Raw genomic sequence first — 19249 nt, forward strand, 5'->3', positions numbered from 1 at the left:
GCTGTAACAGCTCCAGTCCCATTTCGGCGGTGGCCTGATCCTCGGTGGAGGAGGGAAGCCGCGGCGCGCGGAGCATCCTCGGTGCTCTTCCTGGCGGCCTGGGTTGGCAGTATTTGAATTTGACCCCTCTTGGCGTGCGTGCTCTCGGGAGCGCGCATCCCCGTGTGGTCCAGGGAGCTAAGCCGCGCCTGGGAACTGTTAACGGCCTCCCGGGAGCGGCCTTGGGTGGTGACCAGGGAACACCCGGCGCGATCAGCAGGCAACCAGCCGCTTGGGGTGAAGGCTGGGGGGCGGTGGGTGGGTGGATCAGAGCTGCGGTGGGGGCTCAGGGGGCCAGGCAGACCCCTTGGCGCGAGGCTGGATTGTGGGAAGCCGGCAGGATCAGATCCAGAAACAAAGACGCTCGAGGGGCCGCGGCTGGGGCGGAGGCCGGGGCTGGGGGAGATAGCGTAGCCTGGGAAGCCAGGTGAGCCGGCGCAGAGCCGGCCGGCGCCGCGAGTGCCGCCGCCCAGCGAGGTTCCCCGGGCCCTGGACCCGCCGCGGCGGCTGATTCGGACGCAGATCATCGCTGCAACCATGGAGACGCTCCGTGCGTCCCGTGGTAACCCGAAACAACAATATTTATGAGCGCTCTGCTTCCCACGCCTCGCCTGAGCCACCGAAGTGCTAGGCGGCGCCCAGCTCTGCCCGGCCTCTCCCTTCCCTCCGGGGGGCGCCGCCGGGAGGTGGTCTTAGTCGATCTTGCGCTCACGCTGGGCGGCAGGCGGCGGCTCCACCCGCCGGCACCGCGGTGGTGCCTGTTTGTAAAACCCAGCGAGCGTGCGCGGCGCACACTGGGCCCGCGGGGAGGGGGCGTGTACCCGGGAGGGGTGCTTCGGGGGGCTCCGGTTCTACCCAGAAGGTTCGGCTCGCTTAACCTTGCTGCGGCTCGAAGCATCCTGGTCCAGCCGGGTTCAAGCAGCGCAGCCGTGTGTGGACGCGCGCGCGCGCGCGCACACACACAACACACACACGCACACACACACACACACACAGATATACACACACAAGGGCCCGCCTGCACTGTGGTCGCCGCCAGCTCGCCGGGGTCCCCGCCCTTAGGGACCAGTTCGGCTCCGGCGCCCAGCTCCTGCCGAGCATCCCCCCACCCGGGCCGCGCCGCCCAGGGTCCCCGCGTGCGCCCCGCGCGTCGCGCCAGCCGCTGTCGCTGGCGAAGCTCGGCCGGCCGGCCCGCCGGACACGCAGGCTGTCGAGCTGGCCCCGCGCCTCGCAGCTTCTTTACCCGCGCCCCCGCTCCCGGCGCCCGCCGGCTTTTGTTGAAAGCAGCAACCTCCCCCCCCCACACCCTCTTCTCCGTCTTTTTAATTTTTCTTTCCGAGCGACGGCCGAAAAGTGTTGATTGCTATTGTGATCCGCCCGGGAGTGGAGAGGGGCAGGGTGGCGGAGGGGGGACGCCGAAGCGCTGCAAGAATTTTTTTTTCCTTCAAAAGGCAACTCCACCCAGTCCTCGGCCGGTCCAATCTCTACTTTAATCATCAGTGAGACAATGGATTAAGTTACTCTTCTCCGGGCCAGAAGTCGGGTTCAGACTTGGGGCAAAATGAAGGAGAAGGCGATGATTAAGACGGCTAAAATGCAAGGGAACGTGATGGTGAGTGCTGGTGGGCGAGGCGCGCGTGGCCGGGAGGACCGGCACCGGGGGACCAGTGCTGGGGACGAGCGCGGCACCCCCGGGACTGACGGCGACCCTGTGCGCTGCGCCACCGCCAGATCCCACCGGAACCCCCCAGCCGCGGCCGCCCGGGTGCGGTGGATCTGCCGCCTGTTTGCAGATTGCAACTTTACGGCCCTGGGTCCCTGTGCTTTGGACAGGTGGCTCGGAGTCCGGGGCGAGGGCGGGCTGCGCGCGGTGGGGAAGGGGCGGCGGAGCAGCCCCCCGCCGACCGCGCGTCCGTTCCAGCTTGCGGCGGACCCCCGGGGCCGTGCCGGGGTGGTGGTGGCGGGGAGGGGAGGGACCCGCGGAGAGCGGGGTCGCCGAGGCTAGGGCAGGACCGCTGGGCCCGGATGCCCGCGCCGGCCTTGCGATCCCGGAGCCCGGGACCTGTTGGGGTCCGCGAAGCCCGTGGCTCACCCGGGCCGGGGGCCTGTCTCTCGGCTCCGGCCGCTGCTACCGCGGCTGCCGGCTGGGCGGGGCCCTGCTCCCGGGTGTGACAATGGTGACCACCCCCCCTCCCCAAAAAGGCTGACGGTGCCAGCGAGCGTAATGATGGCACATCGTCCCCCTAGGAGGCCCGTGTGCCGCCGGGGACCTCAGGGCAGCAGGCCAGGGGGGCACCTGCGCCTTGACAACTTTGCTAAGTCGAGGACTACCCCCCCCCCCCCGCCGCTCCACGTCCCCGGCGTCCCGCGTCCCCCGCCGACCCCCGACCGCACCGGGCACCGCGCCACCGCCACCTTGGGGCCCCTGCCGTCTGCATCCCGGCCCCGGACCAGGAGCCACGGGGGTCAGGGCGCCGGACCCTCCTGGCGAGGACCAGGAGGTTGCCATCTTGTTCTCTGGAAACTGTGTGTGAGCATGTTTATTTGGCTGATGTTTTAACCCTTTCCGGGTTGCAGTGGGCCGCTCCGGAGGTGGGGCTCTGTTTCCACACATGACTAGTCCGCGGGGTCCTTGGTGGTGAGGGAGGGGCCGGAGGCGGGGGCCGCCGTGAGACTTTGAAGGTACAGCTGGAAATGCAGAAATTCCTTTGGGGGTCCCGGGGCTCCCATTGGTTGGATCCCAGGGGTGCGGGGCGGAAGCAGGGCTGTGTATGGAAGGACCCAGTTAGTGAGCCGTTTCGAGGTCTTGCGTTCAATAAAAAGAGGCAAGAAATGAAAAATGTATTCGAATTGGACCAGAACCCAGCCGGCTTAACCACACCCACAGCGAGGCACCTGTTGCCTGGCAGAGGACCGATCACCCTGCGTTTTGAACTTGACTTCCGGCCGGAGGAGCTCAGTACCTGTTTGAAGGGACTGTTTCGTAGGCACCCCCCTCCCCTCCCTGACACACAGCAGACAAGCCTCTCATTCCTGAACCCTCATCAGCCTGGGTTTCTCCCGGGCTTACCTAATTGTCTGCGAAAATACATCTGTGTCCCTCCTTTCCCAACTCCACTTCTTGCCATTGCATAACTTCATGTATAAACAGGACAGAAACGTGTGTGGAGTACTGTTTTCCAATTAAGTTCCCACCCACACTCACAATCGCTGTCTCATGTGATGCCTTAATGTAAATGTAAAACTTGCACATTTAGGACCCCGGCGGGGGAGAAGATTCAGGTTCCTCCTGCTGATGATAATGATGATGATGCTTGATTGATTCTTTACCTAAACGCTGTGGTCCAGTCAGTGTTTCTTCCAGTAACTTAGTACACTGTAACACAGCACCGTCTTCATATACGTGGCATATGTGGCATCTTCATTAAAAACTTTTAAGATCTTCCCTCCCACTCCCCTCTCTCTGCATTTACTTCAGAAAAATAAAGAGTGAGAACACTGATCTCATTTTCTCTCACACAGCGAACAAAGCAGTTCCCTGGGGTGCCCACCGAACATCCTCCTCTGTGTCTGCATTTCATAAGGGCCATCAGAGCAGGTCGAACTGAGTCTAGATAAGCCTACAGCCACCGGTTATGTTTTCAGACTCATCTGGTTGTTGGCTTAAGAAGAAAATGAGACACAGCCTCGCTCAACTTTTCCACCTTCTGTCAATTCCTAAATTGATAATTATGACTCTGCAGTCGGGTTTGTGCCTTCTCTGAAATGTCACATTCCAGCTAAATCCAGTCAGCTTTACTCAAGTGATCATGCCACACTTAAATCGTTGTTTTGGGACTTACTGAGCCCTAATTTTTCATCAGTTGTTTGTGGAAGTCTCTGGGTAATCACAGCCTCTCCTGGATTCGATGACTGGCAAATTCTTTGCGTTCGCAGCTTGATTGGAATTCAGGTGATATTTTACATTCCCGATGAGGACGGGATGATTTATTCCATCGCTGACAGTTGAGTGGCTGCAACGTGACTGCTGAGGAAGGGGTGCAGTGAGCTGCATGATGTCCGTGTTCGCGAAGCAAGACACACACAGGGACAGAGACACAGACTCACTCCATCGCCCGGCCGGGCACTCGGAGTTCTCTGGACCCACGTCTGAGGTGTGATGTGTAAAAGGGAGACACCTGGTCCTGCCAGGGTGGTGGGCGAAGGGCCACATCCCCTTGCAGCCAGGCAGGCAGATTCCGTTTCACTCCAGTCTCCCCTCACTCATGTGCCCATGTGTGACCACGTGGTCTGGACCCATTGTCTCTTGCTCCCAAGAACCATGACAATAGCACCTGGCTTGCCTTTGCTGTGCTGTAATCCTTAATTGAAAATCTATTTTCATAAAATCTTCGTGAACGTTTTATTCCTTACACGTTGCTCTAGAAGTTTATTGCCGGTGACAGTTAGCTGATTAAGGGAAGGCAAACTCCCCGGTATGCCCTCTAGTCTTGTTTTGGCGTGATAAATGAATAAAAGAAAGAACATGGGTGGAATGGTTCCCAACTTCTAGCTTCATTCTTGAGGAGAGTCTGTTTCATAAACTTTACTTCTAATATTGTGAGAATGAAACCACCTTTCATCTGCAACTTAATACCCTTGAAAGGGATCGAAAGTTTTCCACTCTCTCAGGAGAGAAATTAGGTTTTCACATCCCTGCCTTTTCAGATAATCTACATTTGAAAATTTGTACGGGCTGGGGGGATGACTTGCATTTTTTTTCAACCCAGTCTTGCTGTATGACTCTGTTGCTATCCTACTTCTTTAACCATGGTTTAAATTAAATGGGCTGTTGGAGGAAGGCAGGTCCTCTGGTAGGAGGTCTGGGGTCAGTGGAAAATTTGATTAGCCAGAGGAGATTACTTCATACTCAGTTGCCCTACTCTGTCTCTGGGAGCTTTTCCCAGACATTGAGTTGCTTCCTGGAGACAGAGTAAAGGTTGGTTTAAAAAAAAAAAAATCAAATTCCCGAGGACCGCCCGATGCCCTGGGTGACAGGGTGCCCCTTCCTTGGTGTGTGTTGGTGGCCCTGCACGCAGATGGGGGGTGAATGAGGTTGGCCACACCCTTGGTGACCAGAGCTGTGTCTGGGGAGGTTCAGAAGACAGATGGTGAGGGTCTGAGGTCTGCAAGCCACAGGGGTCCCCGAGAATCTCTTGGTTGAACGGTGCTGCTTTTGAATGAAAGTTGCAGCCTGGGGATTCATTTCTTATGTATGGAAGCGGATGTTCTTCCTGTGGCCGCTGACTGTGGGCTCTGGTCACTGACCAAATGCATCTGTGATGTCATGGGCCTCCGATCTTTTCCAATCTTCCCGTTTCTGTGTTGGACAGAAACCCAGAGTAGAACCGCCTGCAGTGAGACCTGTATTCGGGCCACGTGGATACCTCACTGATTCAGTCCTCCTAGACACGATGGCCTTCTGGTGTTGATGCCTGCTCATAATAAGCCACGGTGAGCAGAGGAAAGGCTTTGAGGTTTGTAGATGAGTTACGGGAACCTGTATGGCACACAGACTCCCCGCTGTCCACCCTCCTGGGGAACAGGGGCACACACTCGTGAGATGACTTTTGGGAGCGCATCCTCTAGGGATGCATTATGTTTCCTCTGTCTGAGGGTGATTAGGAACACTTCTGCTTTCTTACTGCTGTTGGCATCCTGGCGACAAAAGCCGTGGTGTTGGTTCCGAAGGTGAGCTTGGTGGCTTATATACTGGGAGGAATTTACCTGCGTGAAATGGGTTCCAAAACTGTTTCAGAGGTCACGGGGTTTGGAGGGTTCTCTTTATGTGTCCCAGGATGTGGTATCTACATAGGGATTTCCCTACTTCGTAGTTGTTCAGCGTCCGTTCCCAAAGTCATCAACCCCATCACCAGACTCCTCTTGAAATGCTGATTATCCCACCTATGCAGAAAAAAAACCCAAAAACAAAAACACGAGACAGGTACCATTTCACACACACCTCTTACAGGATTTACAGGATTGGGAAAGGATTTAGACACTAACTCCCAATAAAAGATACACAAAGGTGCTAAGGTCTCTAGGAAGAAGTTCCTAAACCCCGAAAGGGATGGTCAGCTCTGGATGTTTCATAAAATGTCTTGAGTAGAGCTGTGGAGCATGCACAGGGCTGTCTTCACTTGATGGGCTGCTGGGTCTTCATGTGGGGACGTGTAAGATATCCAAGTTGGCCTTTTCCTCTGCTTGGATGATTACCCTCCCTTCTCTGATCTGTCCTGGCCCCTAACTCTGTTACTACAAACTTGCTCATTGTTTGAGTTTTGAATTCCTTTTATTATTTCCTAGAGGTGTGGTGCATTTCCCAAACTGTATCTTCACTCACCCGTGAGCAGGTGCTAGGCACGGGAGTCCCCAGGGGTTGCGTGAACAGACAGGTGTTCATTTCCACACCCAGTGTGGACAGTTTTTATGAGAAAGGTCTGTGGTCTTGGTTGTACTTCTCTTTGAAGAACTTCTTCATGTTCTAATGTGTCAGATGAGAGAGAATTCCATTCATAGCGTACCTTCCACTTACAACTACAATGAGTTTGAAGTTTATGCTCGCTTTGTGATTACCATATGTGGTTTTTCTCCCAGCACCACAAGGCAGCTCTCTGGTACCAGCTGGGTGTCCTGTAATTCAGCTAAGTTGCAACCCCATCTGTTTGGAGAAACCCTTGGTCCCACAGGTGAAGGGCTTCTGCCCAGGTTGGCTAAGCTCAGAAGTTCTGGGGAACCCCTCCTCGGGTTCCATTAATTCACTGGGATGGCTCCCAGACTCAGGAAAGCATCAGTTTTCTTACCGTATGACCAGTGTATGACAAAAGATATTAACATACAAATGAAGAGTCCTGTGAAGAGATAACCCCGGGCTGGGTCTGGAAGGGTCCCAAACACAGGAGCTTCTGTCCCTGGGGAGTTTGGGGTGCCGCCACCCCAGATGGGTCCTGGCTCAGCAGCCCAGAAGCCATCCACACCCTGTCCCACGGGGCTCATGCAGAGGATCCATTACGTAGGCAGCGTTGATGAGATCATTGGCCATCAACCTCCGATTCAGTCTCTAGCTTCCCTCTCCTCCCTGGAGATCAGAGGTTGGCAGATCAGAGCTCCCACCCTCTAATTGAGGTGGGGCCTTCTGGAAACCAGCCCCATCCTTAGGGGATTTCCTAGGGTCACCTGGTTAACAGGAACTCAGCTGCCCTTTAAAGGGGCATGTCATGAATTACAAGATAAGGAAATGGCAACCCACTCCAGCATTCTTGCCTGGAGAATCCCATGGACAGAGGAGCTGGTGGGCTACAGTCCACGGGGTCACAAAGAGTTGGACTCGACTGAGCATCTTGGCACATCTCCCTTTAGGGCTTCCCAGGTGGCATTAGTGGTAAAGCACCTGCCTGCCAGTGCAGGAGACATAAGAGACGTGGGTTTGATCCCTGGGTTTAGAAGATCCCCTGGAGGAGCGCATGGCGACCCATTCCAGTATTCTTGCCTGGAGAATCCCATGGACAGAGGGACAGGTGGGTTATAGTCCATGGGGTCAAAAAGAGTCGGACACGACTGAAGCGACTTAGCACACATGCACACATTTCCCTTTAAAGCTCCGAAGTGATTTCAGGCACAGAGGACAGTTGGCTGAATATGGTAACAGAAGATGCCCCATTGTTCTTCTTGTGCCGGACATTCCAAGGTTCTGGGAGCTGTGAACTATGGCTGCAGTTATAAATCCGTGTGTTTGTTATAAATCACATCACAGTTCAGTAACTACTGCTTCCATCCTCTTTTTTATCTGGAGAGGTAAATAAATTGACCCCAGGTCATTGTTGTCTTTCCCCTTCATTACTTTAAAATAAATTTAACGAGAAGGAGACTTTGTGACCTCCCTTGGTGCTGGAAGCCAGTTCTATTGGATTAACAGGACTGCAGCTTAGAGGTCAAGGAAGGACATGTCCTAGACCCCGTGGGACACACGCACACAGCCAGCTGAGAGGTCGGAGTTGGACAGAACCGGTCAGAAGCCCCGTGGTCCCTGGGGCTCCGGTGAGGCTCGGGGAGGGTTCCATTCGAGACGTGGAAGGTCTGGAACTCACAGGGCGCTGAGTCTCCGCAGTGACTGGACAACGCCATCAGCAGGGAGGTGATCCTTGAGAAGGCAGGTCAAGAATGGTGGGTTGAGGGCACAGCTTCCCAGGCTTGCTGCCTGTTCATGTCCCCAGAGGAACCTGAGTAACTGCTGATGGCACGCCAGGCTGGTCACGCCACACTCCCAGCACACACACATGTCCTATACACACACATGGATACACATCCTATGTACACACACACACACATCCTATACACACACATGCATACACACACCCTATGTACTACATACACATCCTATACACACACATGCATACACACACCCTATGTACACATACACATCCTATACACACACATGCATACACACACCCTGTGTATACATACACATCTGATACACACACATGTACACACACCCTGTGTACACATACACATCCGATGCACACATGTACACACACCCTATGTACACATACACATCCTATACATGCATGCATACACACACCCTGTGTACACATACACATCTGATACACACACATGTACATACACCCTATGTACATATACACATCCTATACACACACATGCATACACACACCCTATGTACACATACACATCCGATACACACACATGCATACACACACCCTATGTACACATACACATCCTATACACACATGTAGACACAAACCCTACACACACACACCCCATATACACACACATGCATACATAGCCTGTACACACATACACACACATACCCTATGTACACGCTCACAACATACACACACATGCATACACATACACCAATACCCACACACCAAGCTTACAGCCCTCCAACACATATACACATCGTGTGTATACACACTCAACACACACATACACACAGGTGCATACACTCCAATACCCACACACACACACACACACCCCCAACACATACAAGCATACCCCCTCCAATATACATGTACACATACACACACATGCGCACATGCCCCAATCACACATGCGCACATGCCCCAACACACACAGCAGGTGTACACACATGCACACACAGTTGAGCACGCAGTATTCTGATCTAGTCACTCTGCCTTGCAGCCTGGGCATGACTGTGTCTAATGGTGGTTCTGTTGTGCAGTCCAGACGGAGGGCACTGCTTTCGGAGCCAGTTTATAAATACACGGTGTCCTCAGAGCCTGAGGAAAGCATGCCTCTGTTTATAAGATGCCATCACGGTTCCTGGAAAGGCACAGCCTGGTTTCCTAGGTGGTAGAGGAGGCAGAGTGTCTGGAAAGACAGGAAGAGAGCCCAGAATAAGGAGGGAGAAGAGGAGAGGGATGTGGGGACAGCCGCGTGCAGGGCGTCTCTGACGGGCTGACGGGGGTGTCCATGGGAAAGTCCACTGACCCCTCCTTTTTTTTTTCTCATGCCCAGAGGTGAGCAACCCTTTTGACTGTAAGATACTCTTGTTATTTGTGATCCACCTGAAGATTTATTCTAAACCCATGGAGCCAGAAGAGCAAGGAGGGTCAAAGAGAGGACATAGAAATTCTGGAATTCGCCATCAGCTTCTGAGTGGCCTCCAGACCACTGGACTGTCTTTCGTCCTGCATAAGATCAGGCAACTTGAAAAGCTGACCTTGCCTGAAGGCCCTTTCAGCTCCCTCCCTAGCCAGGGTGGCCTGGCTCTTGAGTACCAACCTCAGGAACCTGCCGGAAAAGTAACCTTCATGCCAGAACTGATATTTTGTTGCTATATAATCCCTTCTGCACTGACTACTGTGGCATCTCCAGCTCACCAACCAGCCTCGGAGCATCACTGTTTATAGGCCAAGAAAATAGATAGCCTCGATTTATACTCTTAATAAGTCACAAAGTCAAGGGCAATCATCGCCCGAGCCTTGATGACTCAGGCAGAACCGTGTGTGTGTGCCCGCGTGCGGAGGTCTCTGCCCACACACGTGTGAGGCATGCACCTCCGAGATGGAAGTGCTTACATGACCGTTGAGCAGCGTGCAGGCTTGTTCGGTGCGGGCTCCGTGGGCACAGTCACCTCGGGAGCTTGCCTTTCTTCTCTGTGAAGGGAGCGTCGCCCGCTGTGATCACCCCGCTGTGCTCGCGGTGCTGAGGGTGTTCTGGTTTCCAGGCTGCTGTTACTCATCGGTGACAAACAGAAAGGAACTGCTGGCCCGAGTCCAGCCCGGGGACCCGGTGGCTGATGTACCAGCTGTGACTGGGTCTTGCCGTGGGGGAGAAACTGGGGCTGATGGCTTTTCTTCTTGATAATGGTATTTGAAAAATAAGAGTTTTCCTTTTTTTTGTTCCCCCAGCCCCTGGTAGGCATCATATAGTTCTGCTTCAGGTAGTTCTTGTTTGGTGATTTGGGCTGTTGGGGTTTTTTGTTGTTGTTGCTCGGGCTGTTTGTTTATTTTGGAAATGACGCCCTGTCAGTCCCATCATTGGCAGATACGGTTTCCCATTGCATGACTTTTCTCTTTCTGTGATTTCTGTTGTATGTAGACCACAGGGAGTGAAACCTCTCCTAATGGGAGTCCAGCTATGAACTTGCGTCAGCCCAGCGGTCTCCAGCCTTTTTGGCTCCAGGGACCAGTTTCACGGAAGACAGTTTTTCCAGGGACCGCGGAGGAGGGGGATGGTTTGGGGATGATTCAAGCACAGTACATTTATTGCGCACTTTATTTCTCTTATTATTCCATCAGCGCCATCTCAGATCAGCAGGCGTTAGATCCCTGAGATTGGGGACCCCTGAAGACTAACAGTCTCCTATGATTCCTACACTTGAGGCTGAAAAGGAATGAGTAGGGTCCATCCTTGACTCCATGTACCTTAGGCCAGTTTTCTATACCTTCTCACCCTACCTTTTTTGAAGATGAGAATTAGTGCTCTTCAAGCCAAAATTCCCTTTTTCTTACAAGAGCGTTCAATTAAGGGACTAGACTCTCTATCCTCAGGCAAAAAAAAAAAAAAAGAATTAACACATTTTCCAAAAACTGTAATTATTTATAAAAGAAAACCAAGATTTTCTGCTTAAATACTCATTTCCAGATATTTCTGTGTCTCAGACCAAATCAAATCCTGATACACTTTCCCTAATAGGGTTTTTGTGCTGTTCTTCTTCCTATGACTTGGTAAATTGTGCATGTATTTTTAAGATCCTCACTCTTTTTCATTTCAAGCCTAATTATACAAATAGCTTACAGTTTGCTTAGCACCTTTAGAGGTTATAGAGTAGCTTTGCATGCACTCGTCTATTATATTAGAACACCCATTGTGTGGACAGGACAAATAGCATTTCTTTTTTATGGCTGACTTGCTGAGATTGGAAGAGATGATTGAGCAGCTCCACGCTCCTAGGCCAGGCTGTTTGTAGCCCACCATGTGTTCTTGCAGGCTTCCCTATTGACTCAGATGTTAAAGAATCCGCCGTAATGCAGGAGACCCAGGTTTGATCCCTGGATCGGGAAGATCCCCTGGAGAAGGGAATGGGTACCCACTCCAGTATTCTTGCCTGGAGAATCCCGTAGACAGAGGAGCCCAGAGGACTACAGCCCGTGGGGTCACGAAGAGTTGAACACAGAGGAGCAACTAACACTTTCACTTTTCATGTATTCTTGCAGAAACCCTCTTCTCCCCAGCGCCAGCTGGGAGGAAATATAAAGCCTGCATGATGGGAGGGAATCTGGAAACCGTCTAGAATGAGATTTCTTCTGAAGTTCTGTCCCTGTGAGATTTCTAGCCTTTTCTGGAACTTGTGGAGGGACTCAGCTCCAGCTGTCATTGACAAGTTCGAGCAAGGTGTTTCTTCTGTTCACGTGAAACCTACCTTCAGGGAAGTTCACACAGTCCCAGCTCGAAGCCTCTGAACTAGGAAAGCTGGTCTCATCTTTGCTTTCAGCGACAGTCTGACCTCTCTTCAGACAGCTGTCCCGTGTCGTCTTTGTGGTCTCTTTTCCAGGAAAAACACCTCCATGCCCTTCCATTTATGTACGTGTGATCAGAGAAACTAGAAATTTAACCATTAGGGACTCCTTAGTTCCATCCATCCATTGCTATCTGATTTCCATTTCTGAGCTTCCCCAAGTCTCTTCCTGTTTTGCTGTTACTGTTGATTTTACATCTGTTTAAAATGAACTTACAGAACTAGGATTAAATTCAGGTGTGCACAGCACAGGCCGTCTTTTCAGAATGAAGCAGCATCTCTATTTTATTTACATATATGGTGGTGGTTTAGTTGCTAAGTCAAGTCCAACTTTTGCAGCCCCATGGACTGTAGCCTGTCAGGCTCCTCTGTTCATGGGATTCTCTAGGCAAGAATACTGGAGTGGGTTACCATTTCTTTCTTTAGGAGATCTTCCTGACCCAGGAATTGAACCTGGGTCTTGTGCATTGCAGGCAGATTCTTCACCAACTGAGCTACAAGGGAAGCCTCATTTAAATATACATATATATTTAATTTTTACAATGTTGCGTTGGCTTCTGCCATACAACAACAGAAATCAACCATAATGATACATACATCCCCTGGTTCCTGATCCTCCCCCGCAACCCCAATCTGTCCAGGTCGTCACAGAGGGCCAGACTGGATACCTTGTGCTACACAGAACCTTCTCGACCAGCTGTCTGTCTTCCACCTGAGAGGGTATACATGTTGATGCTACTTTCTCCGCAGGATGAAGGGTCACCTTTTACAAAAAATCTCCAGGGTGGAGAAAGCGCAGACTTGTGGACAGAAAGCCGTGACCTTCACACACTGGCTTAGGGGGTTGCTTACAGAAAAGAGAGAAGTGATCCTTGATGATAATAAAGAGCCTTTTGCAAAGCAAGGGTTATCTCCCTCTAGCTGATAGGAGGCGGTACCTCCTCAAATCTCTTGCTTGCTGTTTGAGGTATATGAAACAGTTTAGCGTCATCTGCAAACAAGAAACTCCAACAATGTAGAAGTTTAACCTTTCTGTTCCCTTGAGAAGCATATTAGACCCTGGCGAGCGGTTATCTGCCTTTGGACCTCCTAGTAAGGGAGCGAAGAAGGTAACCAGGGGGATAGAAATTAAAATCACAGTGAGAAAACACCCAATGAAAGGCGAACATTTATTAAAGATTTATAACAGTACATTTTGGCAGAAATGTGGGACACTGGAAACCCAATACACAATTGGTGATGGGGGGAAAAATTCTGAAAATGTACAAATGATTTCACATTAGCTGCACATGGATGATACACATGTGTGCGCATGCCCTGTGAGCTCCTGACTCGCTCCCGGGCCTGTGCTTGCTAGAAATGCCTGCAGGTGAGCACCCAGGGGCAGGTGCAAGGATGCTGATGGCAGGAAAGCCTGTGCTGGCCTCAAACTGGAAACTGGTCAAATCCCCGTCACCAGCAGGATTCCCTCAGTATTTGGGTACAGTGGAGCACCAGATGGGGTGAAAATGAGGGACACACACTCAAAAGCTCAGAGGCTCTTTCAAACATGCTGATGAGCAAAAGAAGCCAGACGTGAAAGAATACACACATACTGTGCGGTTATGTTTCTATAAGATTCAAAACAGGTAAAGCTGAAGTGCCCCATGAGGGTATGCTGACATGGAAACCCTGGCGGGTGGGAAAATGTTTTTAGAAAAATTGGGGGAATTCTGACCGTACAGTACAAATCACAGAACCATTACCTGTGGCTGGTGGGGGAAGGGTTATAGCTGGGAGGCATTCCGGGGACTAATATAATTTCATTTATTACCTCTGGCTGCGCTGGGTCTTCGCTGCTGCGCACCGGCTCTCTCTAGTTGGGGCAGGCGGGGACTCCTCTCTGGCTGCAGAGCCTGGGCTCTGGGAGTGTGGGCTTCGGCGGCCGTGGCTCCAGGCCTAGCTGCTCCCCAGCGTGTGGGGTCCTCCCTGCCTGGGGACCGAACCTGTGTCCCCTGCACTGGCAGATGGATCCTTCCCCACTGAGCCACCAAGGAAGACCTCGGGGGACTTGTGAAGTGTGTGGGTCTCCTGCTTGGGCAGAGTTTACACAGGCTGCTCCATAATCATCCCTTCTGCGTCTGTACGCCGATGCTGGGCACCTTCCGTACCTGTGCTGCATTCTGCAAGGCGTGTAGACAGGTCTTCTGGTGTCTTTTGTATCTGCTGGGTGAATGGACAGTGTGCATATGATGGATTTAGACCCCCACTTTTTTTTTCCAGTAGAGGCAAGCCAACCATAGCCCTTAGAGGTCAAGGGACCACGATGTTCAGAGTTCCCTCACCTGTGAGATGAGTCCCACGTGTGAAGGTAACAACCAGGGCTGCCCTGTGGGAACCACAAGGGAATGACAGAATCCAGCTGTCTGGAGGGAGACAGGGCAGGTCAGCAACCACGAGAAAAAGGGAACGTGGAGGCCACAGCTGGAAGATAAGAAGCCAGGGGCGCTAGAGAATAGAACGGATCCATCTGGAGAGCTGAGACAGGCTGGAAAATACCAACAGAGCCTTTGGGGACCGCTGACCCGGGGGGGACTGTCCTCAGTTGTGGGCACCAGAGGCATCTTCCAAAAAGAGCAGTGCCCATGGGCAGACACCCGTGAGAAAACCCAGGTGATGAGAACCCCGCTTCCTTCTACGAGAACCCGAGGTCTTGCCTGACTTACATAAGTGCAAGTTACCTCTGCAGCTATGATCAGATATTGTTGTTAAGCTGTTCAGTCGTGTCAGACTCTCTGCGACCCCATGGACTGTAGCCCGCCAGGCACCTCTGTCCATAGAATTCTCCAGGCAAGAGTCCTGGAGTAGGTTGCCATTTCCTTCCAGGGGATCTTCCCGACCCAGGGATTGAAACCATGTCTCCTGCATTGCAGGCGAGTTCTTTACCACTGAGCCACCAGGGACACCCCATGATCAGATCTTGGGCTTTGCTGATTTGCTTTTTTTTTAATTAAAAAAAATTTATTGGAGTATTGTATACATTGTAAAGCAATTTTTTATTGCTTTACAATGTTGTACTAGCTTCTGCTGTACATCAAAGTGAATCAGCTATATGTGTGTGTGTATATATATATATATATATATATATATATATATATCCCTTCTTTTTTGCATTTCCTTTCCATTTAGGTCACCACAGACCACTGAGGATAGCTCCCTGTACTGTGCAGTAGGCTCTGATTAGTTATCTATTTATTGCATGTATCAATAGTGTATATAGGGCTTTGCTAAGTCGTACATACATTTCACTCAGATATCCTCACTCTAGAAAGTGGTTTCTGCATCTTGAATAGTGGGCTTTATGAGATCTCGCTGCTGATTCATTAAGGAAAAGAGGGAGACACTGGGCTTCCATGAATGTTCAGAATCACAGCTACCCACAAGGTCAGAGGTGAAGGAGAAGAAAGTGTCTTCTCCTGCTGCCCCTGCTGTGTCTGACTCCCCTGGACCGAGTTTATATCCTCCTTTGAGACTGTGACCTGCTGTCTCTGCTTTGCCCATGGCAGTCACGTGCCCAGCTTGAGGATGCTGAGCCCCGCCCCTCAGACAGGACTGTTGCCCCAGCCTTGCCAGCCCACTGCCCTCTCTACCTGGAAGAAGGAATCCTTTGACACTAAAGACAGTCAGGTGTCGGCTGACCAAGAAAGGGGATGATGGGTCTTCTCTTACCTCCCTTTGGTTTGTTGGTTCGCTTGTTTTGTTTTCTCCTAAATTATGTTTTTCTCTGAAAATATAAGTTTGGGTTAATAAGCATACTGAAGAGGCAAATGACCAAAGAGTTGCTGGTTTCTGGAAAAAAAGAGGAGGCTGAGTTGATCAACTTGCCCAGACTAGCTGGCAAGTGCCATTTTTTAATGTGAAAGTGAAAGTTGCTCAGTCGTGTCTGACTCTTTGTGACCCAGTGGTCTATATAGTCCATGGAATTCTCCAGGCCAGAATACTGGAGTGGGCAGCCTTTCCCTTCTCCAGGGGATCTTACCAACCCAGGGATCAAACCCAGGTCTCCTGCATTGCAGGCATATTCTTTATCAGCTGAGCCACAGAGAAGTCCAAGAATACTGGAATGGGTAGCCTATCCCTTCTCCAGCGGACCTTCTTGACCTAGGAATCAAACTGGGGTCTCCTGCATTGCAGGCAGATTCTTTACCTACTGAGCTATCAGAGAAGCCCCCCTTTTTGTGTGTGTGTGTTCTAGAGAAGCCCCTTTTTAATGCAGACTCACTTGAAAAACTGATTCTCTTTGAATGAAAAATGTTGCCTGCCAGATCAGCAAACAAAAGATGCTGTGCTCATTAAGCCATCAACCCCCAGAAGTGAGCCCTGAGGGGCCTTAGGGTGGAGGCAGACTGCCCAGCTCTCAGGCACTGAACCCCCCCCCCGCGCCCCCCCCCCCCAACATCCTGTGCAGCTGGGGGACTCAGGGTGGGAAAAACCAGATACTGGCCTCAGATAGCTGAGGTGCCGGTCAAAGGAAAGATTTCAGTGAGCTCACACTCTTGCATCTTTCTATACAAAGAAAAATGCTAAATTCATTAACCTAAGATGTCTGGTTTGCTTTAACTAACAGCACTCTTTTGCTGTTCCAACTACCTGGGTTTTGTTGCAGAAACCCTTACATACCTTGAATCTTCCCTTGCCTCTTTGGAACAGCCACTCAGCTATCCTGGGCTTGAAGTCCTCAGAGAGTACGCCAAATAAAACAGAATTCTAGTTTTTAGATTGTGCTTTTTTTTTTTCCAATCGACATTGCTTTGGTTCTTGGATTTGGACTATCGCTTAAGTTCTCCAGGAACCCTGCAAGTAGCTGCTTTGCAAAGCACAACAGTTTAACCTAATTTGATCTCTCAGCTGCTGCTCTGCTCCCGAGAAATGTGTTATTCTCCAAGTGCTCGAGCAGTAATTAAAACCAAGGGTGTTGAAGTCATCAGCGCGCACTGATTCTGCTGAGGGGGCGTGTCCGTGTGTTGATGTGCGCGTGTGTGCACAGGCAGGCCTGTGTGCTCACATACATGTAGATGCTTAGGAGGCTGAACTTCGCATCGTTCACATTATTGTCAGCCGAGGGTATGTTCCTCGGTTCTGCCTCGTCACGACAAAGATTTGGAGTGACGGACCTTAAAGCCCTCGGCGTGTCTAAGCTCTCGGGTCTTGGACAGACCGTGTTATAGCGCTCAGGTCTCGAACGGACTGTGTTATAGCTCTTAGACAAATCAGTGTTACAGCTCCGTGTTACAGCTCTATTTTATTTAGATAACAGCAGGAAAATCCATCCTCGAGGCGTGAGGGCATGTCAACCCAAAGACACGAAGAGAAGAGTGCCCCAGCACACGGGAGAGAGAGAGAGAGAATCCCAGCCCTTTGGCTTCTCTTTTTGTATGTTTTTTTCCTCCTCCTGGGCCTGCCCTATGTAAACTGGGCCAGCCAGGAGTTTGTTCTACTTGAGGTCCTCACTCTGGTCCTCGGACCTTCTTTTGCTCTTTTTTCACAGGCTTTTCTCTTCCTTGTCTTTTAGCCACCGCCATTCTGGACTGCTGTTTCCTATTCTATCTACCTAACATTATGTTGTTTTAAAACCATCCATTATAATCTGAAATGCATGCAGGGATTAGCCTGATGTAGACTCTCAGTTTGATTTCTGAAGAGGAACCAGTTATCACTGCTGTTGACTTGAGGAAAAGCAAAAAAGCTTAGAAGTTGGGAGGTTAAGTTTTATTCAGGTACTTGCTATGGCCGGGAGACAGGCTGTCCGTAGCTCTGGGGAAACTGTTTTGAAGAGGAAGGGAAGAGGGCAGCTTATATATGATTTTCAGTAGGAAACACATGCCATCAAGCTTACATCTTGGTAAGAAATGGCTGCTAGTCACAGAGATCTCAGGTTAATGATTTTAGTGCTTTGCAGTGTGTGGGAAGATGCGGGACCGGAGGTCATTGGAATTCTTCCTGAAAAGATGTGCGTCTTCACCGGCCCTCTGCACCGGTGCCTTATCCGGTTTCCATCCTGAATTCCTCTCTGAGTGTGCTTTCAGGAGGCCCTGAGAGGCTCTGGGACTCAGCCCTGTGGAGCTAGGCGCTGAACTGGGTGGTCTCTGTTCTTTATTCACACTTCGTGGAAGGTCATTCAGGAGAGTGATTCTCGAAGCGTGGTGCCTGGACCAGCTTTCGCTGGGAACTTTCAAAATGGAAGCGCTTGTGCTCACCCAGACCTAACCAAATGGAAACTCTGAGGATGGGTTCGGCATCTGTATTATTTTTTCCTCCTGTGTCCTGATTTTACTGTTTTGCAGCAGAAATCCCAACATAGAATGTAACTGCAAATGTTTGACTGTGCAAAAGAGAATATTACCTAAGTACACACGGGAGACATGATTTTCTTAAATAAACTCTTAAACACAGGTCAGTCCTACAAGCACTTGGAGTCTAGATCCTGCGATTCTGGTGGATGCTAAAATGTAGTTATAAGCCCAGTTCTTTCTGAGGGGTAGGGGGGAAGGGCCATTTATTTATTATTATTTTTTTAAATGTTCATGCTGTCATAGATCAGTACTTTTATGAGGCAATCACAATGAAATAATTTTTTAGATTCACATATAAAGTGCAAACCCAGGGTTTGTAGTTTTATATCCAGAGATCTAAAATTACCCTGTCAAATTGCTGTAAATCTTTCCAACTGGCAGGCTCTCAATTTCTGTACTAAGCTCTTAGAGAACCTGTGATAAGAGGTTGCCCAGGGGCGCTTACTCATAGACCATGCTCAGAATAGCCATCCCCTGGTGGACCTCGGAAAGCCTTCCTCACCGATGGGTAGCATTGCCTGTTATCTGTCCAAATGCCTGGTGGGAAATAAAATTAAAAACAAAACATCTCCCAGCCCAGAACGTCTCGCCCCAAAGTCCAAAGAGAAAGAAGCCAGTTTTATTATGGCACCAGTGTTGAGTAGTGCCACAGACACAGACTGAAACCTCCTCTTCTGTGTTGCTAACTGGGTCTGAAAGGTTGTGTCACGTGGTTTTGCCCTGTGCAGTCTGGTGACATCGCTGGCTCTTCTCTACCCAGGAAACCAGGAGGTGGGCCTTTATCTTTCTTGCTCATTACTCTTTAGAAATGGCTCCCGGGGAGGCGGTGGGGGGAGGT

General features: G+C 50.9%; 1 protein-coding gene across 2 annotated transcripts in view; it reads left to right on the forward strand.

Annotated features, from left to right (window-relative positions):
• DPP6 (dipeptidyl peptidase like 6) overlaps positions 1-19249 on the forward strand; it is a 1045929-nt gene that overhangs the window by 97457 nt on the left and 929223 nt on the right. The window contains exon 1 of one of the 2 annotated variants that reach the window (XM_043872440.1): positions 891-1651. The exons of the other annotated variant lie outside the window; for it this stretch is intronic. Coding sequence (XP_043728375.1) covers positions 1601-1651 — 51 coding nt within the window. The 5' untranslated portion in view covers positions 891-1600. Of the gene's footprint in view, positions 1-890; positions 1652-19249 lie in introns of those variants that run through there. 2 annotated transcript variants of the gene reach the window in all.

Source organism: Cervus elaphus, chromosome 18, assembly GCF_910594005.1.
Source record: "Cervus elaphus chromosome 18, mCerEla1.1, whole genome shotgun sequence".
NCBI lineage: Eukaryota > Metazoa > Chordata > Mammalia > Artiodactyla > Cervidae > Cervus > Cervus elaphus.